Genomic DNA, 25,550 nt, shown 5'->3' with positions numbered 1-25,550 from the left:
AAACAACCATACTTCAAGCCAATTCTTGCAGTAACATTTAGCTTAAAGTGTCACTGTTGTATTTTTTAGTACATAGTAATAGTACGGGCAATTTTAAGAAACTTTTTAATCGGGTTTATTAGGCAAATATGCCATTATCTGCATTCAAAAAGACTTTTCTCAGGCCCCCCCCCCCTCCCTCCTCTCTCTCATTAACTGCTCATTATCAGGAAATCTCGACTCTTTTACATCAGTCGAGACCTGTCTAACCTATGGAGAGAGGAGGGGGGAGTAGGGAGATTAGTGGCAGCAGAGAACAAAGGATTACACAGCGGGACTTGTGTGGAAGCCAGTATTCAGAAGTTAGAGAGGTCAGTGCTGACTTCAGAGGAGATAGACCGATGATGTAGCTGTAAATTAAAGGGGTAGTGCGGCGCTAAGCAATTATTCACAAAATAACACACATTACAAAGTTATACAACGTCCCTTATGCCGGCCTCCCTCTGCTGCGTCATAACTGCTCAGCCAATCGCGGCTGAGCTGCTGATGAGGCGGCAGAGGGGGGCCGGCATGAGGGACGGATGAAGCGGTTCGGCCGGCCTCCCGAAGACTACGTCATTGTCCCAAGATGGCGGACAGGGGTTGACACGAAACGCGGTGAGTATAATGCACCACACTTCCGGGTCTAGCGTGGGTGGGGGGAAACACGGGAAGGGGGCCATTCACATACTTAACTTACATTACAAAGTTGTATAACTTTGTAGTGTGTTTTATTTTGTGAATTATTGTTTAGCGCCGCACTACCCCTTTAACTCTTTGTTGTCCTGTTTTGGTGCCTCATCTCCCTCCACCCCTCCCCTCTCCATAAGAGAACCATGAAGACAAGGGGGAGAGATTCAAACTACTTTTTCATGATAAAAAAATGCATTTTTCGGCTAATAAACCCAATTACAACGTTTCTTGAAATCGCTTGTACTATTGATTTCTGCAAAAAAAAAATTAAACGACAGTGACACTTTAAGGCTAGGTTCACACAACATCAAAAAAAGAGAAAAGGAGTCCGCCTCAATGCATTGAAGTCAGTGGAATGTCAGTCTTCCAGTGCACACAGTGTATGAAATATCAGACGTTGTCTGTGCGGACGTCAAAATAATGATAATGTCAATTATTTTTGGACGTCTATTGCAAACAGCGGACGGCAATTTTTTAGTTGTTCACACGGTTTTTCTTTTTTCACTGTCCTTTCACCGTTTTTATGGTGAAATTCAGTGGCTTTTCAATTAAAGATACACCGAAAGGCCAATTAGTCCACCTAAATTAGAATAATGTACCAACAGCACTAAGGGGCGGCCTAACAGTAAAAAGACCTCCATCATTTTAAATTCAAAATGTCGGATGTAATTTTAAACGGAGCTGACGTTGTGTGAACGTAGCCTAACAATTCGTTCCTGCCAAGTAATTAGCATATGTGCTCCGAAACCACGTCCCCATGAATTAACCAGTTGAGGTTGTTTGTGAATTCATCAATATGTGGGAGCACAGCCTAAGGGGCATTGACACGTTCCTCTCACGAAACTCAGTTTTGTGGAAATCAGTTTAAATCTTCGGTACTGTCAGTAATGTAGTGCAAAGATTTAAATAGATTCAGAGCTTCTGGCATCATAATGAATCATGATGATGGGACTTCCATGATTCCATGACACATCTTTCACGTATGGACCACAATCTCGGAATGTGTGAATGACCCCTAATGTCACTTTAAGACTTTACAGGCAATAACAAGAGGTTTACAAGCAATGTTGGATATGTCTCTAGACCTTCCAATTCCATTTCAGGTCTGATCTACGTGATTTAGGTATGACTCTCATTGTGGATCTGCGAGACTGCACTTCTGATTCTCAGAGTTTCCTTCAACTGCTTCATGAAACAAAGGTAAAATGAGTTTCTATCTATGCCCGTAAAAACCAGAATAAGTGTGAGGTACCAATTGTCAACAGGCATTTGGGAGTTAGAAACTTATATGAGGGCTAAATGTTTTAGTTAATATAATGTGAGCACGTAATTCTTTATCATGTCATTGCCGTCTTGTATCACATTAAGATATGATGTATTTCATTTCATAGGACATTCATGCATGTATAAAGTGCACTTTACTAGTATGTGATACGGACCGCCCTGATCCAGTAAGAAGTGGTCTTCCCGATGCACAGGTAAGAACATCACTTCATCATATACAGTTCAATAATTAAAGGTCTATGGTCTATTAGACCATTCAATAACTGTGCGTCCGGGGCTAGCCTTATTTGCTAATGATGTCACAAGAACATCCCCCATAATCAGAACCTCTCACTCCCGCCTCCAAGACTTCTCTCGTGCTGCGCCAGTTCTTTTGAACACTCTACACTCAGACTCATACCCAATACTCAATAAGCATGCCCTGAAGACTCATCTCTTCAGCCTTGCTTATAACATTCCCTAAACTTGTTTCCCCTTCTGTTGTCTCCTCACTTTCTACTATTTCTTCGACAGTTCTATACACTTTATACTTTTTTCCGGTAATAAGACATTTGCGTGAAACTGGCATTTCCAGCTCCTTCTATGTACAATGGCTGGACCAGGGGCAAATAAAGCACTTGTGCCTTGTGATACCCCCAGTGTGTAGTCTGCACACTCTCGCAAGCTGGTCTCATATTTATGATGTATTTTATTTATTCTAATTTAATTTTATCATATGCAATTATAACATTTTTTTACTGTGTAAAAAAAAATGATACATTTAAAAAACAATGGAGAGATATGTGACCGACAGAAGATCCTTTTTTTTTTTTTTTTTTTTTTTTAACCTGTTGAAAGACAGCGATCAGCCGACAAGCTCGATCTGCTGTTAATCACTGGCTCCATTATACGGGGAGATAGCTGACTTATTTGGCAAATAATCTCTGCATTTAATAGGGCCTTTAGTATTGCACTCCTGTAAAATAAGATTGTTAAAGGGAATTTACCACCATAGAAGCTTTTAACAGGATAAGTGTTTCATCAGAGGGGGTCTGACTGCTGGTACTCTCCGAAATCTTGAGAACTGAACTCCCAATATGAGTAATGAATGAACAATGAGAAGCTCCATTCCCAAGATCACAGGGGGTCCCAGTGGTCAGACCCCCTGCGATCAAACACTTATACCCTATCCTGCAGAGATCTTACTTTGAAAATAGGGGCTTTGCTGCAGACAGTGTTTGTCTAGTAAGCAGTTTGATTGAACAACTTCCAGAATGATCATTGATTCAAAGGGTCCATTTATACAGAATCTTTCTATGTAAATTGACCCAAACCCCTCCTAATAATTGGGGAATGAAAATAAAAGTAAATGAGTGTGACTGATATTCTGTATTGTTGATCTGCCTGTATAAAAGGACCTTCACTCAATCTTTCATGTAGATTACAGAATTATTTTTATGAAGTGTCAGTTGATGTTCAAAGGTGTGTGTGTATATGCTTCAAAGTTATGAAAAGTCGTCTTTTATATCCCAGCACAAAGACTGGCATTGATGAAACTTTATTTGACAAACACACAACTATGACTCTTCATCAGTGTTTCCATAGCCCAGAACATTTTCTTGGATCGTGCAGTTTTAGCTTAAGTGTAAATAAGAAAACGTTCCCCTAGAATGGAAAATCTGCAGTTCAATTTATACATTGATATTTGGTTTGACTCAGACATTAGAGACAGAAGAAATAATTCAGAGCAGTATTTCCAAAATGAAATACTCTTTATAGTAAACTCTTGGGATAGAAATGAATTGTTTCTCTATCTTTTGTGTGTTGGTTTTAACCCAGTTCTCCTCTTTGTGTCCTTTAGGTTGTAGAAACGTCAGAGCTGACAAAGTACGTTGAAGCAGAAGAGCTGCCAGAGAGTCTTGGGGGAGAAAGACCATATGTACACAATGAGTGTGTGAGAAGCCAGCGGGTGAGATGAAAAGCCTTGTGTGTGTTTTACGCTCATTATGACCCATGCATCATCAACAATCTACAATGGCTGTATATGAAACTGTCATTACCAGCACAGATATTAAACATACTTCACATGACGGTAAAGCACACGCCATCCTGGGTAAATCCTGATTTATGAAAGTCTTAGTGAAAACCAGATGTGTGTAAGAGGATGCAGAGACAAAACCCAACCAGACAGTCACATCTGGCACAATGGCGTATTTCTGTCTCCCTGATGTCTAAATGAAAATGCTGTGTATGTCTTTTAAAAGGGAACATAGATTTATTCTTATAGTTTCACTAACAGGAGTACTTTCTTCCAAATGTTTTTATTTGAAATTTAAAATTTTTATTTTTTTTTTATTTTGGATGTGCAGTATATGGAATGATTGAAGATTGCATTCTAACTCTTGAATACATGGGCCATAACAATTATATAAATTATACAAAAATACTGGAAATGAGAGAAACGTAAAAGCTGGTTGAGATGTAATGTTCCATGTGATTGAACATAATATTGAATGCTTTATAGCATCCTCCTCTATTCTTGAGAGGGTAATTGAGCCGTCATGTTTATGGGCCACTGTTTGTAACCGTTTTAAGACCTGAATAATTCAGCTTCTCAGCAGTTTACCCCTCTGTAGGCTCCATTTCTAATTATCATTTTTCTGACCTCAGCTCCAGATGTGCTCTAGTTATTATAATGTCCACCATTCATGGCACACAAAGAGCCGCATGGAAAACATTATATATATATAATATATATATGAAGTTGTACAGCTCTGGAGTAAGAAAATACAATGCGTAGTAGAAGTTGGTAAAAGAAATATAGAGAAGTCACAGTGTGTTCATCCTCCTGCATTTTTCTATGTTATAGAAGCACAGACAGATATATGAAAGGTACCATGTGTCTTCTTGACCTAACAGCCATCTAGGGGTATGGGCACACCGAGCAATTCTCGCGGATTTCCGCTGCAAAAAGTGCAGAAGTTTGCCTGTATAAATGCAACATTGCTCCTTTTCATAAAGCAAAATGGAATTTTCGTCTGTCAGTTCACACAACTGAATTTCCGTGCAGAATTCTATCGCGTTTCTCTGAAAATAAGCCCTGACCCTAAAATAAGCTTAATTTTGCAGGCTTTTTGGAGTAGGCTTGAAATGTAAGCCCTATTTAAAAAATAAACCCTAGTTACAGTCAGCTGACCAGATCCCTGACACTGGGTGGCTGAGCATGAACCAATCAGTGCAAGATTTGTTATGCTCCGCCCCCCACCTGCTCAAAACAAGCTGCAGGGGAGGCAGGAGTTATTAGAAGATAGACAGTAGGGGACATTAAATATGGGGGGGGGGGGCAGAGGGGGAAGGGAGGTATAAAATATGGGGACTACCTTCAGAGGGGGAATGTATACAGTATGGAGGAACAAATACAGATGGAGGAGGGAGGTATTCAGTATTGGGTGGTGGCTTAATGCAGAGGGGGAATGTATAGCGTATGGGGGATAACTACAGACTGGTAGGGAGATATACAGTATGTGGATTACCTACAGAGGGGGGATGCACACAGTGTGGGGGAAGAACTTCAGAGGGGGAAGGGAGGGAGGTATACCGTATGGAGACTACCTACAGAGGGGGGAATGTATACGGTATGGGGGAACAACTACAGATTGGGAGGTTTAAACTATAGAGACAACCTGCAGAAGGGGGATGTATACAGAATGGGAACAAAACTAAAGAGGGGGAAGAGAGGTTTACAGTATGGGGGGAGTTACTGCAAAGGGGGAACGCAAACAGTATGGGGGGACAATTACAGAGTGGGGAAGGGAGGTATACAGTATGGGGACTACCTACAGAGGGGGGTTGTATACAGTGTGGGGGAAGAACTACAGAGGGGGAGGTATACATTATGGGGGCCTTACTGCAAAGGGGAATGTATAGAGTATGGGGAAACAATTACAGAGGGGAAAGGACGTATACAGTATGGAGGGCTAATTATAGGGGAACTTACAGTATAGAAGCCTGACAACAGTGGGACATACAGTATAGCAGCTGACTACCTTATAGAATGGGGATACAGTGTAGGAGAATACAGTGTTTCTTGGAAAATAAGACCCCAAAGATAAGCAACAGTTTAATACAAGATAGCACTTCTATCTCATTCCTCTCCTACTATTTATACAGGAGGAAGGGGAGACCATGTGATTTCTTGGAGCACTTTGTAACCCCTTAAACGTTGTTGTGGTTTTTTTTTTCCCCGGAAAGATACTGAAACATTCAGTAGACTGCAGAGGCTTTGGGTATTATTCATGGTTCAAAATCCCTAACATCACCCTGGCATGAGTAGGACTGCTGCTACGTTATCAAATCCACCAGTCAGAATAACTAGTGGATATGCAGCTTATGTCCACAGTTGGAAAGTCCCCTCAATATAGAGATTGTCAGACAAATAGAGTTTACAGACCAGTGTCAATGACTCATGATACCAGTATTCTATAAGCTCGCATCCTTCATCTTTTTTTTTTTTTTTTTTTTTTACCTTTTGTAGTCTTTGTGGCGCCTCCACTCTTTGTGCTGTGATGTGCTTGACTCACTGGAGAAGGTCACACAGGAAGTAGAAGCTGACAGTACGGAGGTTAGTCAGTCTAATTATTTTATTTAGTTTATTCTTTATGCAAGAGTTGGCCCTAATCCTGCTTAAAAAAAAATCTTGGATTTTTTCATAATTAAAAGCTTTTATACGCCTTAGTTCACATAACATATGTTTTCATTTAATAACGACCGCTGTTGCAGATTGCAACATCTGCCTTTCTTAAATGAAAAAGTACACTGCATTGATTTCAATAGAATCCCGGCCGGAGTGTATACAAAAAAAGACTTATTCAGTGAATAGCAGCCGCACAAAACTGACAGTGCGGTTCTGACTGCGCTTTACATTGTCAGCTATGGTGAATTTAAACATGGGCACACCCGTATGTGGCAGCATTTCAATTCAAAAGAAATGAAGTTCACCCGGCCAGTACTGTAGTACCAGCCGTGATTAAGTTTACTGACATCAGTCATACATAGTGTGAACCCGGCCTTATACTGTATAAAAAAAAAACCTATACTGTGGATTATTTTCACAATGATTATTTTTAATCTTTTTTTACATTATATTGGGGCATTCTTGAGCCATCTATTTTACAGCTCAAAAAGTGAAACAACCCACCACCGCAAACCCTGAAGAACAGACCAAATGGAATTTGGTCCATTTTTGTAGCAGTTTTGGGGGCACTTTTTCACAAAACAGCCAATTAAAAATGGGTGGTAACTTAGCCTCATCCTGGTATTACTAGATTTGTCTAACCTGCTGATTTATCACTTTTGTTTATGTGCCGCTGAGAACGAAAAAAACTTTCTTAACTTCATCCTCTGCGCTGTTTCTGTGTAGTTATATCCACAGGCTAATCGGGTGCTTTGGAGCACTGGGAGCGGGACTACGGCCCTCAGAGCACCGCTGCAGCCCCTCACCATTGCTCCAAAACGTCCGATTAGCCTGTGGATATAACTACTAAATACACTGAACTGCGCCGAGGATGAAGGTAAAAAACTTGGCTCCATCCTCAGTGCCCCATGCACAAAAGGGACATATCAGCAGGTTAGATTCATTTAACCCAGTGCTTCTCAATTCCCGACAGTGCCCGCAGGTCAATTGTAAAAAAAAAAGAACATTCCTGCTCTGTATCGGCTGCAGGAGCGTGCTGAATGCAGCCTGGGGGCCGGCAGTTTAACAGCGTCCATTGCTATGCAACGGACACTGTTAAATGTAGTGTGAACATTGCCTTATGCTATAACTGTGCAAAGCCATGCATGCAGTAGGGAGAACAAGCAAATCTATGTTTGTTATGAATAATTTATGTTACATTTCCCTCGTGTGAGTGTTTGGGATTTGTATGGTAGGATATTCAGTGGTTGATTTGTCATCATCGAGATGCAATGAAGAAAACACTGACAGATGAGAAACTTCAAAGACTGCAACGAGATGGAGGCACTCTTGTAGCAAGACTACAGAAGTCACCTTATTTGAGGTAATGCCAGAGCTTGTATTCATGGTCAACCAGGAGGATTCAGACATTTACAATATTAACCAGAAATATTGAGAGACATGAAGTTTAGGAGTGTTTATTTATTTGTGATCTGCAGGCTTTATGACCTTGTCACCTTTGACTTGTATGAGAGGGTTGATGAGGCTCTACACCGTCTGGTCAAGCTGTCAAACCAGAAGCTTCAAGAGCTGGAGGAAAAATTTCCACCACCTGAGTTTCAACACAGAAATCTTGAGGTATCCATACGGTACAGTATAAGGCAAATGGCAGTACTTTCGAAAACTTACAGAAGAGCATAGTACATTCAGTAGTGCCGGCTTTGTAATGACAGTTCAAAAGTCTTAGAAGGCTACTTCAGTATTGAAGGAGGAGGAAAATCATCATATCACTACTCATTACTAATAATGACCAAAGCTTTTTTTTAAAACTTTAAGGGGCCATTCACACGTCCGACAAATGCTTTCTATGCATGGACCGTATTCTGCGGACTGCATTTTGGAGCTTCTGGCTTCAGCATTCGTTATGATGCTGGGAGCTCCAAAACTGTTTAAATCTTTGCGTTACTATACTGACGCTGTGGAGTCAGACAGCAGAATGAATAGCCTTCTAAGTTCAGTAATGTAGAATGTGTTACAGATACACAGTATTTAGGTATGAATTTGGTCCATATTTTGGTTATTAGCCAAAATCAGGAGTGGGTACAAATCGTGCCATTATGATTTTTCTGTGTCTGCTCCATGCCTGGTTTGGGTTGAAATGACATAATACTATCAAAATACCTTGTGAGAACCCAGCCTTAAGCTATGTTCACACACCATCAACTAGATCAGGGGTGGGGAACCTTTTCCATGTCGAGGGCCGGTCGGGCATTAATAAAATCATTCGAGGGCCGCATACTGTGCGCGGCAGTTAGTAGCGGGGGTTTGCAGCACATGGGGCAAGGCAAAGTATTGTTCCCCCAGTGCCCCTGCTATTTTAGTTAACCCCCAGTGATGCCCCTTGTAGTCTAGTTAACCCCCAAGTCATGTCCCTGGTAGCCTAGTTAACCCCCCCCAGTGATGCCTCTGGTAGCCTAGTTAACTCCCATCAGGCATGTCCCTGGTAGCCTAGTTATCCCCCCCATCAGGCATGTCTCTGGTAGTCTAGTTATCCCCCCCATCAGGCATGTCTCTGGTAGCCTAGTTATCACCCCCATCAGGCATGTTCCTGGTAGCCTAGTTATCACCCCCATCAGTCATGTCCCTGGTGGCCTAGTTATCACCCCCATCAGGCATGTCCCTGGTAGCCTAGTTATCACCCCCATCAGGCATGTCCCTGGTAGCCTAGTTATCACCCCCATCAGGCATGTTCCTGGTAGCCTAGTTATCACCCCCATCAGGCATGTTCCTGGTAGCCTAGTTATCACCCCCATCAGGCATGTTCCTGGTAGCCTAGTTATCACCCCCATCAGGCATGTCCCTGGCGGCCTAGTTATCACCCCCATCAGTCTTGTCCCTGGCAGCCTAGTTATCACCCCCATCAGGCATTTCCCTGGTAGCCTAGTTATCACCCCCATCAGTCTTGTCCCTGGCAGCCTAGTTATCACCCCCATCAGTCTTGTCCCTGGTGGCCTAGTTAACCCCCAAATAAAAAAAAAATAAACATCCCTCTCACCTTTCCTCCGTTCCCACGCTGCCCATGTCTTCTTCTGTCCCAGGTCCTCTGTACCGGTCTTCTCCTGCAGGCGGTGCGCGCTGAAGTGACGTCATCGCGCGGCCCGCAGGAGACTGAAGACACGCGCCGCTCTGCTGGGGAAGAAGCCGGCACAGACCGCATCCTCCTTTATCCGGCAGCTGTCACAGACACCGGAGGATGCTGTGTATGCCGGCTTCTTCCTCCTCCAGAGCGGCGCGCATCACAGGGGAGCTGCGGGCCGGGATGTCGGGAGGTCTCAGGGGCCAGATGCGGCCCGCGGGCCGGAGGTTCCCCACCCCTGAACTAGATGGACGCTTTTATTGAACGGCCATCATTTAACGACAAATAACAGACAGTACTGTAAACAAACGATTGTTATTTGATGGAAAATAGTGTCCTTCCAATAAAAACGGACGCCATTTTGACAGTGTGTGAGCATAGCCTTTATGTGTTTAACCTAATGATTAATCCCAGTATAAACCACTGACTTTAATAGTGCTTAACTTGATTAATCTTTTTCTGTTGTTTTTGGGTCCTGTAAACATTTCATATGCTTTTAGGATTCTCAGAGCCTAGCTGAAGCACAAGGACATGGAATAGACATCCGTGGGGAGACCCGAGATGTAAGTTAGCTACAGAATAAATGGCATGAAGCATATTTGTTTTAGTGAAAGGTAGCATTATTGTAAGGCACACAGGTGTACACTCTCTGTGTTCTTTTTTGGCACTCTGAATGTTATTCCAGTGACTCGGTTTCTTAGCCATTCACCCTTTTCTCTGCATTTAAATATACATGTTACACCTATTGTGAAATAAGATTTATTCAATCAAAATTTCCTCTTTTCAAAAAGAAATTACATCACTTAAACAGTCACTGTCGTTAAAATCGCCTGGACTATTGATTTCTGCCAAAAAAATGTTAAGAAACTTTGTAATAGGGTTTATTAGGCAAATATGCCATTATCTGCATTTACAAAGACTTTTCCCAGGTTCCCCCTTCCTCTCCTTTCTGTCATCCACTGCTCAGAATCAGGAAATCTCAATCAGATGGATCCTGTCTGTGCTATGGGGAGGGGAGGGGGGAGGAGAGACGGAGGAGAAATGTTGGCAGCAGAGAACAAAGGATTACACAATGGGGGAGCTATTCAGAGGTCAGATAGGTCAGTGGTGACATCAGAGGAGAGAGCCCTGTGATGTAGCTTTAAATAAATTTTTCGGCTAATACACCCAATTACAAAGTTTCTTAAAATCGCCTGTACTATTGATTTCTGCCAAAAATGACAGTGGTTGTCCAGGGAGCAGAAAAAAAGATCTTACCTGTTCTGCTCCCCAGCACTCGCTTCCTTTCACTGCTTATACCTTCTGAGATTGAATGGAAGTGGGTGCATGTCACGAGCATCTTGTGTGGGCAAACCCACACCCACACGCGATGTCTAATAGCTGCCCAATGTTACTGCACTGGTGATATTCTCACGTGCTCGTGACATGCACCAACCCCCACCAGAGGAAGAAAGTGGAGGTCTGGGAGCAGAACCGGTAAGACCCGTTCTCCCCAGATAACCCCCTGAAAGGTTTTTTTCTTGGGGCATTTAACAATGAAGACCTACCCATAGAATAGGCCATTAATTATTGATCGTCAGGAAGCTGATCAGACATTGATGGTTAACCAGTAACCTGGTACCACCATTCCACAATGAATGAAGCCAACTGCATCTGCTCTATTCAATGTGTTTGTGCCAAAGAAACAGCACTACCAAACATATCTAAACAACCGGTAAATTATAAGAGAATATCTACTAATAACTACCTTTTACTGTTTTCTGCAGATACGAAAATTAGACATATCGGGTATAGACGCAGATAGTCGCAGACTAGAGGTCGGTGTTAGAATCCGGGGTCTAGAAGTCAGTAGTCGAGAGCTGGCTGACCGTACCTGCAGCCCTCCACGTGGTCATGTTCTAAGTAGAGGTGACGGAAGGGGTCCAGATGCACCCTGGGGAGGAGTTCCCAGACCAGAAGGAAAGAGGTGAGAAAGCTCTCTATTAGATTATATGGTTACATTTGTCTTATATTTGTGATAAATAATGGTTGAATTATTTGTCTGAAGAACTTTAGCAAATATGAAAGAGGTAAGAAGACAGCAGATATGAAAGACACATGCCCAATCTCCTAAAACAAGATGTTATATTTATGTTGAGTTTAAATCCCAACAAGAGAAAAAATTGCATAAAAGAAGAGGAAAATATTAAAGGGGTTGGAGCATGAAGCAAGTGTGGTAAAATCATACGTGTACCACATACATATATATGTAAAAAAGAAGAAATGTGCTATTTTTAGTAAAGTAACTTACATTCCTTTATTGTTTTTCTAACCAATGGATCTAATCACTTCCTGGTTTCCCCTGTGAACTGTGACCTTTTTATTGTTATGAGATCAACTGCAAGCACTTCCTAGAGATTGTGGTTGTCCTAAGCATGCCTAACCAAGGGCAGCGGGTTATTAACAATGCAGGAACATGGGGGATTTGTAGGGCTTGTCAAGTTAAATATTTTTTCAGTACTTACATTCTGTACAGCACTTGGAACGCCTGGTCTGTTCCTGCCTAACCCACTGTCTCACTGAATACTCTCTTCTTGACCCCCTTCTGTCTGGTTTCCATCCTCTCCATTCTACAGAAACTGCCCTAATTAAAGTCTCTAATGATCTCCACACCACCAAATCTAAACGTGACCACTCTCTCCTAATTCTCCTGGATCTCTGCAACTTTACACACTGTAGACCACCAGCTCCTCCTCACTGTGCTCCGCTCGATCGGCCTCAAGGACTCTGCTTTCTGCTGGTTTTCCTTCTACCTCGCTGACTGCTCCTTCAGTGTATCATTTGCTGGCTTCACCTCATCCTCTCTTCCCCTAAGGGCCCTGTTCCACGGGATGATTATCATTCGCATATTGGTTAACGATAAACGATCCAAACGACCGCTATTGCAAAAGACCTGAAATTGTTCACCCATTTACATGGAACGATAATCGTTACTTATGATCGTTCTTGCGGTCGTCTTGTCGTCGCTATTGCGTTCGTCGCTGCGAACGACGTCTTATTCAATGAGAAACGATTTGCGAACGAGCAACAATAAAAATAGGTCCAGGTCGTATTAAACGATCAACGTTTTCTCGTTCGGTCATTAATCGTTAACTGCTATTCAACCGAACTATTATCGCTTAGATTCGAACGACGAGTCGGGGTTCTTCAAAGATCAGTCCTGGGTCCCCTCTTTTTCTCACTTTACACCTTACCCATTAGACAAATTATCAGAAAGTTTGGTTTTCAGTACCATCTCCATCTCAGACCATCTCTACCCAGCTGTATACCTCCTCCCGTGATATCACCCCCGCACTTCTACAGAACACCAGTTACTGTCTGTCTGCCATCTCTAATGTAATGTCCTCCCTATTCCTAAAACTCAATCTTGCTAAGACTGAGCTTCTTGTATTCCCTCCCTCTGCTAACCGCCCCCCCACCTGACATCTCCATTTCTGTCTGTGGTGCAACCATAACCCATACACAGACTATTGTCACCTCCATTTAAAAAACATCTCTAAAATCCGTCCCTTCCTTAAGGCCCTATTCCACGGAACGATTATCGTTTATAAACTCGCTCCAACGACCGCTCGTTAACAATCACTAAACGATTTTTTTTTTAGCGAACGATAACATATAACGTGAACGATATATGTAGTGTAATGATTATTTTGCGGTCATAACATGGTCGTTTAAAACGTTCGCCAGGGTGATCATGACCATACGACACACCTACTTTTTTTAAACCTTTTTACGAACGACTGAAAGATTTCTAATTTTACGAACTGATTAGCGAATTATCTTTCAAAGACCAACGACTTTTTTTTTGACATGCGGAAAAACAATTTTGAACGACAGTATAACAATTTTGCCTTTGTCGTTCACTCGTTTACACCAATTCTACGAAGCGATTATCGTTAACGAGTGGTCGTTGGAGCGCTTCTGGGAACCATATCAGCCCAATTGGGCTGATTGGTTCCCTTTAAAGATGGCCGGACCATAGTAGAGCAGGGCCCTCAATCCCCATGTATGGCTTGATATGTATATCTCTGCAATGTCTGATTTTTGCCTATGTATGTACCTTCAGAATTGTAAAGTGCTGCGGAATCTTCTGGCGCTATAAAAATACTACTTCTCCTTTCCTCCCATTGCTGACAGCTAGTTGTATAGGCCACCCAGCACCACTTTGGTCTGGCTGGTGTGTGTGCGTGTGTGTGTGTATATATATTTTTGCGCAGCATGTACAAAGCGCACTAGTGCAAAAAAAATTCACCCATTTTATATATATAAATATAAAAAAAATGGGTGAAATTTTTTTGCACTAGTGCGCTTTTCACATGCTACGCAAAAATCTCCAGACCATACACAAAATTTATCATTTGCCACTTAGGCCTTGATAAATCTTGCACAATTTTTGTGCCCTTTTTGGCTAACACAGCTTGGCTAAAACACTACGCCAGGGTAGGAGTGGAGTACTGCTGCGCAACTTTTTTGCACAAAAACAAAAAAATCACAGATGATAAATCTGGCTCATGATAAATCTGTAGCTAAAGTGGCTTACATGGAACCATGACCCCTCTGAGGTCTGTGATCCTATTGTTTACCTTATTAGTTAAAAAGTAGATTCCTTTATTCGGGTTGGTTAGGGGTTACATAACCATTTGGCATTTCTCTGACTTCTTGTGTTTCCTGCTTTGTGGTTTGGAACTCCTCTGGCTACCTGGAACCGCTTCCTGTGGCTAGTGAGTCATGTTTTATTAACACTTTGCAGCTTGCTCATCTGGTGGCAGGGAGGCGATTGGCTAAGTGCTGAGAGAAAAATATGTTGACATGAAGATTTTTAGAACTACTACATGGTTGTTAAATGGATTGTACTTTTCAACACCCCCCCCCCCACCACACACACACACACATACACAAAAAAGTTCATTTTACTTATCTGTAGAAAGGATAGGCTGGAACCCTTCCATGAGGACTTTCTCATATTAAGAATTTCTGTCATTTAAAAACTAAAATGAGAGATTATCTGTCATAGTCAACAAGAGAAACAGATCGCTGATCTCAGGAGACAAGCCAAAGTGATAACACCGCCAGCTGCCAGTTAAATCGCTCAATGCAGTGAAATCCTATGTGCATTGCTCCCTGGGAAACATGAATATGCAAAAGAAGAGCCTGTGGAGCCTTAAGAGTCTCGAACACAGGACTAGCCAGATATCCCTCCGGGAAGGACCCGGCCAAGGGGTGGCTTCTGTAAGGAAACCACCAAAACCACCATATTAAGTGGCCCTATAAGTCAATGTAACGACAAGGAGGAAAAACCATGGCCAGGCATCCATTCACAGACAGCTGTTTCGGGGTGTTGCCCCTCATCAGTGTGGAGCAGGATTCTGGCTGGTTATCGTTTTGGCTGGTCTTCCTGAGATCAGTGATCTGTTTCTCTTATGGCTTTACTAGGCATTGCTCCCACCTAGCCTAACCTTGCCTTTTTTTCCCTTGTCATTACACTGACTTATAGGGCTACTTAATATGGCGGTTTCCCTACAGGAGCCTTGCCTTGGCTGGGTCCTTCCCCGAGGGATATCTGGCTAGTCCTGTGTTTCTAGACTCTTAAATGAGGCTCCACAGGCTCTTTCGCATATTCATAGTCAACAAGAAAAATATAGAAAACTATTTACAACATGAAAGCTTTAATGCTCTCCCTGTTGCGATTAATTCCTTTGAAGCAAATAGGATCTGAGCTGCAGTAACTGCGCAAACCCACTACACAAATATACAGAGCTGTGTGCTTGCAGCTCTTTTCACTTTGCCAGCGCTGTGGCTCTGGAATACAAACAGCAGAACAGCTGGGGTGCTGCCTGTCAGACTACCATCAATCAGATATCAATAGCCTATCCTGAAGATAGGCCAACAAGGGAAAAGTCCCAGGAAAAACCTTGGAAGAGGGTTACCCCCCCCCCCCCCCCACACACACACACCACCACCACAATAGATATTTATCACTTATCCACAAATTGATGATAAAGGATCTATCTCCTGGGACCTCCACCAATTACTAGAAATAGAGTCCCAAGCCCCCTGTTTCTCATGTGTGGTACCTCAGTAGTACAGAAACCCCATAAAAACTTCTCCTTCTGCAATGAGGAGAATGAATTAGCTCAGGACCTCCATTCTAGTGATAGGTGGTAAGTCCTAGCAATCAGTTGTTTATTATCTATCATGGTTAATTGATAAATATCCATTCTGGGAGACCTCTCTAATGCCGTCTGTTGTTCCTCCCATTCCACTTACTCTGATTACAGCTCCACTTTAATGGCTATTTCTGCCTTTTAACAGAAATCTGATACTAAAATTATTTAGCAGTGACAGATTGGATGCCGGGATACTTACTAGTGGCAAGGTGAGGTCTGGTTCTGGAGATAAGCGTTTATATTTCAGTAGAATTCCTTATCCACCAAGCTTTATGAAAATTACATTTTTGCAAGCCATATTAGCAGGGCCGTTTTAACCACCGGGCCCACCGGGCAAGTGCACCGGGCCCACTGGTTAAAGGGCCCCCCCGAGCAGGCTGGCCGTTGCTATGTGCAACCAGTGCGGTCGCACAGAGCTTCGGCCACCAGCCTGTCAGGGGTGAGCGCCATGGATGGGTAACCTACTTACCCATCCATGGTGCCCCATGCAGGCCCCCCGCCCGCCCGCTGCTGCGCTGTACGTTGTAGCTATGGGCGCTCGTAACAAGCGCTCATAGCTACCTTCAGCAGCAGCACTGACAGAGAGAGAGACATTGGCTCCCTCCCTGTCAGTCACTCTTGTTGCCGCACTTCCTGCGGTCACAAGAGGCCGCACTCTCCCTCTGGTGTCGGCTATATACTATTGAGGGAGCGCACAGGGGGCTATATACTATTGGGGGAGAGCACAGGGGGTACTATACACTACAGGGGGAGAGAGTACAGATGGGCTATATACTACTGGGGAGAGTGCACAGGGATTCTATATACTACTGGGGGAGCGCACAGGAGGGCTGTATATAACTGGGGGAGCACATGGGGGTCTTTATACCACAGGGACACCTTAAAACTATGGGTGCACAGAGGGGTGTAACTACTATATAGGGGCACAGAGGGGTGTAACTACTATATAGGGGTACAGAGGGGTGTAATTACTATATAGGGGTACAGAGGGGTGTAACTACTATATAGGGGCATAGAGGGGTGTAATTACTATATAGGGGTACAGAGGGGTGTAACTACTATATAGGGGCATACAGGGGTGTAACTACTATATAGGGGTACAAGGGATCTAAATACTGTATGTGTTGGAGCCTGATTCTGAGAAGACGCCCCCTGTGAGTCACTGGATGTAACTGCACTCTGTAATAGGCTTGTAGTGATAGGAGTCATGATGTAGCGGTATTATGTAATGGTATCATTGGGGATATCTTTCTGTTTTGTTCAGTGCAGTTTTCATGTAATATGTAATTACTGTATGGTGGAAATAGTGTTCTAATGTAACTGCTGTATGTATTGGGGCTCTTAATACAGTGTGGGGGCACTTTCAGTACATTATACTGTGTGTGGAGCTCCAATTCTGATAATGCTGGGGTGGAGGGGGTGCGCCGAAAGGGAAGAGAGGGGGGGGGGGCACTCTTGAGGGCTGTGCCCCGGGCCCACCAATGTATTTAAACGGCCCTGCATATTAGTGAAAATAAACACTGGAGACCAGGTTGCCAGTTTAGCAAACACTAGTCTAATGTACTCAGAGTATTTCTGCCGGCATTATCCATTAATTTGGTGCAAAGTTAAATATAAAGGAAATGCAAACCTAGAGTGAGAAAGAGAAGTGGCTGCACCTCACACCTATGGCTGACTCTAATGCCTCTCGGCTACATTTAAACACCAACTCCAGAATGTTGGTATATAATTTAATCAAACCATATTGCCTTATGTACCACATGCAGGTATTCTGCACTAAAAACAACACTGTACCGATCAGCGACCGCCAAGCAAACGCCAACAGGGGAGGGGGGGAAACAGAACGGCCCTGCAACCCCACTGGGAACAAACCCCATGGGACCTCTGACACTCAGCCAATCAATGACCAAGAACGGACAGCGCGGCCAATGATTGGCTAAGCGGCCTCTCACTACAGGGAGCAGCAACAAGTTTATTATTTCCTTTACCCTTTCATCAGCCATCGTCCAGGATTACTATTACATAAAGCAATGCACGTCAACTGACAATGATTTGAAAGACAATGATCAGACAATGATCGTCTCCTGGGCTGATCATTGTCTTTATTACACAGGGTGAAATCTCTCCAATTCTTCCTGACTGGGTGGATAATTTACCCATGTAATAAGGCCCTAGGAATTCATGTAGAGCTTAGCTGCTTCCTGGTTTCTGGTCACTTATAATTTTCTGCATTTAGCCCACATAATGAAAGTTTAATCTATTTAGGATGTACGCCTGGTTTTGGTATAAAAAAAACAACAAAAACTTGATATCCTTCTAGAAAACTGTGAAGGCAGCATTGGATAAAAGACAGCACAGGTTTATTACACTGTTGCACATTTCAGATTGTATAATGTGCTTTTCATTCATGCAGTTTAGTAATAAACAGCCTTTTACCTTGTATATTAGTTAAACAGTGGTAGTGGATGTGACGGCAGTTCTTACAACACGATGAATTAGATAATGCCAAGGAATATTACAATCTAATGCACGTAGTCTGAACAGCAAAAGAGATAACAGGGTGTTATATAATGGATGGCCTTGGCAGACGGATATTCACACACAGCTGTGCATCGTATGAATGGATTGAATCAGTACATTAGATGTTAGGTATTAGGTTTAATATAAGCTTTTTCCTTGTAATTAATAAGAACCTGTCAGGTCCCTGGTGTCCCACACACTGGCCCCAAGACCTGACAGGTGGAGAGAACAGCATTCAGATGTCATTCTTCAATGCTGTATGTGATGCCACAAAGACCCGAAAAACAACTGAGCAGTGCTTGCGTTGTATACAGATGTACGCTTGTTCTCCTCACCTGTGAGGTCCTGGAGTCAGTTTGTGGGGCACCAAGGATCTGACAGGTTCTCTTTAAAGTTTTGTAATTCAAAACAACATTTTGTAGGTAGAGTCAGAGGAAACGGTGAAACTTTAATTTTTTATGTATGCATAAAGGGGGGGAAAAAACATGGTATGCTGTGCTATTTCATTCTTCAAAACCAACATATACAGATGTAAAAGAGGCAAAATGTTGTCAAAATTATGCACTTTTCCAGTACATTTTACCAGCTATAGTTTGTAGGTACAGTAAGCAGTACATGTTTTTCTTTTTGTAGTCGAACTTGTATACTGGATTCCAAAACTTTGTAAACTGACCCTTAGTAACCACCTAGAATCTGCAAACCATCATTACACATGGATGGGCTCTATGCACGGTGTATGCGCTGATATGCCTATAGACTTTTATAACCAAATGTACCACTTTAAGCATTTTGGTTGGTGTAGGTTTACCTCATCTGCACGAAAAATGTTGTCAGGAAGCCTTTGCAAAACGAGTGTGCAGAGAACGTATATATCATGGTTTTTTATGGAGGTCAATGGCAGTATGTTACCTTATAGGCAAAGTAAGCGCTATGTCCAAATATAGTGTGTTGTAGAAGGGGATACTAGAAATGTGACATATTGGGGTGCATTCCGAAAACTATATACAGAATTATGAGGAATCTGTTTGGGTCCGTTTTTCTCATTGTCTTCCATTATACAAAAACAAATGCATCAAAACGAATGCGTTTTTTTTTTTACTTTTTTAGCATGCACAAAAACGTTGTTGACAACATTTTTGTGTACGTTTAAAGTACGGACTGCAAAACTCGGTGTGATCCCAGCCTGAGTTTCGAATTGGAACCCCTTTTTGCAGTGTTTCTCTTTATAGTGTAGTTCTTGAAGTGGGACGCCAGATAATGTCATCCTAGCAGCCATTTCCTTTTATCATACATTGAGAAAATACACAGAAAATTCTAGCCTGCACTGTAAGCTGTACTTTGGCAGTCAGCCATGGCTGGAAGATGTGCATGTTTTTGTTCCATAATGAAAAATTCAGACATTGTGTTTCCACTGTGGAAATAAGCTGCTATATTTATAAATGTCGGTTTATAGAAGTATGAACTGTAGCTATGTTCAGATACAAACAATATAGGTGGCTATAACTGTAGATTTTAATACTGGGTTCACCCATCACAGCAGGTGACATAGACCTAGATCGATCAAAACTTTTGCCATGTCTCTTTAAGGGCCCTATTCCATGGGTCGATCAATAATGTAAACGAGCGCCGATTTGCTAAATTGGCGCTGGTTTACTGGGCCTATTTCACGGCCCGATGATCGTTTAGCGAGGGCTGCAAGGACATCATTACCTAGCAGGGCTTCTCCTCCGCTCCATCTTCATCCCGGTCACGCTCGCAGCATCAACTCCGGAGCGGCCTGACTGGCTGAGCAGTCTGACAGCTCAATCACTGCCGCAGCTATCCCGGCCTGTGATTGGCTCAGTGGTCTGACAGCTCAGTCAGGTGGAACCGAAGCTGCTGCTGCGCTTGGGACCGGGATGAAGAAGGAGCGGAGGAGAAGCCCTGCTAGGTAATGTATGCTGCTTGAATCGTCGGTCGCCCGTCGCGCATCGCTATTTCATGCAGCGATGCTCGGTGGGTGACTGATGATTTTAGGTTTGGGCCCAAATAAACGATCAGCCGATGACACGATCATCAGCTGATCGCTTTCTCTATTCCACCGAGCGAAAATCGTCCGAATCGGGCCAAGTCGGCCGATTATCGCTCCGTGGAATAGGCCCCTAAGTGTTCAGACCCGCACCAATCGGGAAAACCGATGCTTCTATTCTCCAATGCAAAGAGTCAAAGAGGCTTTCCCAAGTTCCTAATCTTCTGGGTTCTGTAACACTTCCTTACTCCCCTCTCCCTTATCGGCCTTTGCTTGCCATGCGGCTTCCAGATGTCAGTCAAGCAGGGATGGAGATAGAAGAGGCAATCCAGCTTGCTGACCTTTAGGAGTTTGGGAAAGCCTCTGACTCTGCACGAGAGAATAAAAGCACTTTCATGTATTATGGAGGCGCAGCTGAATATACGAAAGGTTCCATGTGTCTACAGATTTTGTAGCCTGTGTTTCCACTGGGAACAGATGAGCACAAACAACCGCCATTGTTAAAGCAAGGCTGGAATTAATGCTCATGATTATTAGGAGAAGTCTGGAGGATTATAAAATCCGGCAGCGGCAGGAGGTAATTTGATTGCAAGTACTAACTTACCTCTCAATGTGCCTGCGATCTCCGGAGCTGAGACGTCACGACCTGACTGATGGACTGGCTGCTCAGCCAGTCAGTGACTGGGGCGGTACTCCTGTCACTCATTGAGTCACTCATCACAACAAGGTGGAAAATGCCTTTGAGCGGGGTTCCCAGTGCTGGTCCCGCTGCTTATCGCGGGCACGGGGAGAGGTAACTTAGTACTTGTAGTCAATTTTCCCCCTGCTGCTTGCCGGATTTTATAACCTACCGGACTTCTCCTTTTAATTCTGGCCTGTAATTTTACAACCACGGCCGCGGTTTAGCGTTAAACTACGTCCAATAACTAAAGAATGGCCGTTGTTAGTACGTAATGGTAACATAACCTAACAGCAGTGTCAGCAGTTTTGAATGTGAATTGAAAATGAGAGATAAACTCTAGTTTAAGTCTAGCTTTTCAGTCACATTAATAGAAAGTTTTCTGCTTTTTTCTGCATCATTTGATTATGTATTATTCATTAGTCTGCACAATTTCCCCCAATAGCATTGTGTTACCGTGTAACTAACCTACATAATATTTCTTCCTATTCTCTCTTCTATATTGCCATGGTGTGCCCTGTTATTGGTTTGACCATTAACCCTCTGCATCATTTTACATCATGTTTTATTATATTTTATAGGTCTCCTCAGCGCTTGCTGTTAGATCTCCTGTGTTCTGAGCGAAGTTACGTGCAGTCTTTGCGCCGCTCTCTGGAAGTTCGAGGGTCGTGTCCGGCTGGCCTTGCATTGAGAGGGAGCTTGGAGCAGCTTCTTAATTTCCACACTCATTTCCTGAGGGATCTCCAAAATTGTGTATCTCATCCCCTGACTGTCTCTTACTGCTTCCTGCAGCATGTGAGTCCAAACCCTGTTGACCCTTGTCTGTTTTCCTGCTGGCAGCTGTTCTGAGTCACACAATCCATCTTTATTTGATGCATTCTTACATCTGATCAGTGCGACATTGTAACACATGAATCCATTCATCAGTAGCGATCATATCACTCATGCTGTGTTTGTTCATTTACTTTTTAGGCAGATCAGTTACGTTTATATTCTCTGTATGTGAAAAACCGACAGAAGGTTGAGCTGTTCCTTCCATCCCCCAGTGGGAGTTTAAAGGTGAGTGATCAGGAGACTTAGGGTCCTAGTACACGGAGCGTTTTTTAACGGCTTACGATAAACGATCACAAATGAGATTGTTTATCTTTAACCTGAAATAGTTCACCATATTACACAGAAAGATGGCTGTTAGTTACGATCATTACTACGATCATTATTGCGATCGTTAATATGATCCTTTATTCCTTCTGATCCCAGCAAAACAATGAACAATGTGCAATTACACTGAACGATTAGTGAAAAAATGCGGAACTTGAGCGAACGAATGCGGAATTACAGCAAACGATTAACGATAATTTTAGGTTCAGCTCTAAATCAACGACATATGAACGATTTTTCAATCGTTGCCTGCAATTACACAAAACAATTATTGTTTAAATTCGAACGATCTAACGTTTTTTCGCACAATAATCATCCCGTGTAATAGGGCCCTTACAGTCAGGATTAGGTGGGAGATTTATGACATCTGCATATGCCCATAACAACAAATGACAGCACAGTCCATCAATTCAACTTGGAAATTCATGTTATTGTTGGAGGGTTTCTTAAAGGGATTTTCCAAGCTTAGAAAAACATGGCTGATTTCTTGCAGAAACAGCAGGACACTCCAGTTTGGGAGCGGTTTGCAACTCTGTTCCATTGAAGTCTTCTGGAAGAAAGTGACCATGTTTTTCTAATCCCAGATAACCTTTTTAATGCAGAAACAAAGAGGGAGCACTGCACAGTATCCTATTTGTATGGATGATGACGTAGGTTGTAGGCCTCGGAAGTCAGTCTGGTCATGGTGGCCATGACATTGCACAGTATCCCAGTATCTGGTCCTGTTATGTCAATCATAGATACTGGCAGGAAATCAACCACATACTTCAACAATTGTGTCCTTCGCAGGTTCCAGTAGACCCACAATCCTTCCTGTTTCTTTTTTCTCCTGTCCCCCACAGGTAGTTCATGCTATTCTTCTAATGCGGAAGGAGAGAACAAAAAGAATGGCGCCTTGTGTGCTATAGCAACAATAATTGTGGCCTCTGGCCTAAGGGATGGCCTCTTACCTTTTAGCCTCATGGGCTTTGTGCGTATTATGCTGCTCTGGGGTTGTCTTTTAAAGACTGCAAGCAGCAAAGGTCATGTGTCTGGGATACTCTCAAGGAGAAAGGGCCTGTCTTAGATAATGCCAGAGTGGAGCAGAAAATAGTCTGTATATTCAGCCGCAGCCACAGGAATCTTGAGCCTTCAGTAGTTCAAATAAAACATTTTTACGATATCTACCATAAAGAACTAAAACAAAGATAGTTATATTCTTCCTTCATTAAACTATGTCTTCTATCTGCCTATTGTGTCTGTCAAAAAGATTATGGAAAGTAGCCCTTCTCTAGAAGGAAGAGAACTTGCCCTCTGGTGCCACCTAGTGGAAGGAGTGTGCCTGCACATCAATAGCTGGCAAATCCAGAGACAGCCTCCTGTATCAGGGCTCTCAAAGGAGATTGTAACCTTTAGCTAGCAGCGTCCTCTTGCCTCTTGTTTCTGTAATTAGTGTCTCATTCTCTCTTAATTGTCTGGTTATGTACTCCCAGAATTGTAAAGTGCTGCACAATTTATTAGTGCTATATAAATAAACATTAATATTATTATTAACCCCTTAACATATAATCACATATATGTTCGTGAAGATGCTATTAAAGGGAACAAATCACCACCAAAACAGTCCTGCATCGTTACATACAGTGCTATAAAGCCCCCAGCACTGATTCTGAAAATAACCTATGTAACACTGCAGGGCTGTTTTGAAAGTGAGGGGGTATGGAGTGTGCTCGGGACTCAAGCCCGCTCTATACACAGAGAATCCTGGCTGCTACCACTGAACAACCACCCAGGTAGTCTATTTAACCATTTAGATACAGCAGCATTTAAATGGGACTGCTGCGCATCTTTGGTGATGCAGTGGTCCAGTTGTCAGTGGAGCCCAAAGCCTCTGCTAGAACAAAATGGCCATGTTCTTCTAAGTCTGGACAATCCATTTAAAGGGAATGTGTAATCAGAAAATTACCTATTGTTTAAAAAATATTTTTATGTTAAACATATTTTTTAAGAATTTTTGGTGATGTTTTTTTCTAATATTCTATTTTCTATCAGTATAAGACAATAGCAGCTTCCCGTGGAATAACCTCTTCAAAGATCAGAGTACACTCAGTAATATTTCATCAGTAATATTTCACATTCTTCTTAAGGGGACAAGTCCTGTCCATTGTTGTTTGTCTATGTCCATGGGTTTTGCTGTAAAATAGAATTATTAATAATAATAATAATAATAATAATAATGCTTTTATTTGTATAGCGCACACAGATTCCGCAGCAGTTCACATAGTTTGGCCAATTTTTGCTCCCTGTCCCCATTAGGGCTCACAATCCAAATTCACCTATCTGTATGTTTTTGGTGTGGGAGGGAACCAGAGTACCCGGAGGAAACCCATGTAAACACAAAGAGAACATACAACCCCAGTGCTGCAAGGCTACAGTGCTAACCACTGAGCCACCATACTGCCGTGGGTTTCCTCAGGGCCGGCCTTAGGGTAGATGGCGCCCCGTGCGAAACTTTCTTTTGGCGCCCCCCACCCCTGTTGATACCCCCTCATGGTGACAGACTAAATCTTACAGCCTCCCACCCCTCCAGACAACCCCCCACAATAAAACCACAAACAAGACGGGAGGCTGTAGTATTTAGATACGATATACTAAATCCTACTACAACAAGCTCCACCCCTAAACCCCAGCCCCCCCAAACCACCCGACCCCCAATGGAAGTACGATCTATCTATCTATTATCTATCTATCATCAACCCTCCCCCAACTGTTATATATGTGACCTTTTCATCACTTTTTGAAATTTTTTCTGGGATGTGACTTCACTAAAAAACAGCAAATTTGGACTTGACCTATTTGGCAATTACACTGCTTACCGTGCAGGGTGCAGTAGTTATGCACTGTGTAGCTGTTGGGGGTATGCTGGGGGTAGTAGTTATACACTGTTTAGCTGTTGAGGTATGCTGGGGGCAGTAGTCATGCACTGTGTAGCTGTTGGGGGTATGCTGGGGGTAGTAGTTATACACTGTTTAGCTGTTGGGGTATGCTGGGGGTAGTAGTTATGCACTGTTTAGCTGTTGGGGTATGCTGGGGGTAGTAGTTATGCACTGTTTAGCTGTTGGGGTATGCTGGGGGTAGTAGTTATGCACTGTTTAGCTGTTAATGTATGCTGGGGGCAGTAGTTATGCACTGTTTAGATGTTGGGGTATGCTGGGGGT

The 25,550-nt window shown here is 42.9% G+C and overlaps 1 protein-coding gene across 1 annotated transcript in view; it reads left to right on the top strand.

The window, feature by feature from the left end:
- The window catches only part of ARHGEF40 (Rho guanine nucleotide exchange factor 40), a 68,633-nt gene that overhangs the window by 25,878 nt on the left and 17,205 nt on the right, over positions 1 to 25,550 (top strand). The window contains exons 6-15 of the mRNA XM_069961525.1: positions 1,815 to 1,911; positions 2,103 to 2,189; positions 3,836 to 3,943; positions 6,509 to 6,595; positions 7,903 to 8,030; positions 8,146 to 8,284; positions 10,283 to 10,345; positions 11,549 to 11,748; positions 21,777 to 21,990; positions 22,168 to 22,254. Coding sequence (XP_069817626.1) covers positions 1,815 to 1,911; positions 2,103 to 2,189; positions 3,836 to 3,943; positions 6,509 to 6,595; positions 7,903 to 8,030; positions 8,146 to 8,284; positions 10,283 to 10,345; positions 11,549 to 11,748; positions 21,777 to 21,990; positions 22,168 to 22,254 — 1,210 coding nt within the window. The remainder of the gene's footprint in view (positions 1 to 1,814; positions 1,912 to 2,102; positions 2,190 to 3,835; positions 3,944 to 6,508; positions 6,596 to 7,902; positions 8,031 to 8,145; positions 8,285 to 10,282; positions 10,346 to 11,548; positions 11,749 to 21,776; positions 21,991 to 22,167; positions 22,255 to 25,550) is intronic.

The sequence above is a fragment of the Dendropsophus ebraccatus genome, chromosome 3, assembly GCF_027789765.1.
Source record: "Dendropsophus ebraccatus isolate aDenEbr1 chromosome 3, aDenEbr1.pat, whole genome shotgun sequence".
NCBI classification, from domain to species: Eukaryota; Metazoa; Chordata; class Amphibia; order Anura; family Hylidae; genus Dendropsophus; species Dendropsophus ebraccatus.
Note: the sequence above shows the minus strand (reverse complement) of the source record. Positions and strands in the feature narration are given on the sequence as shown.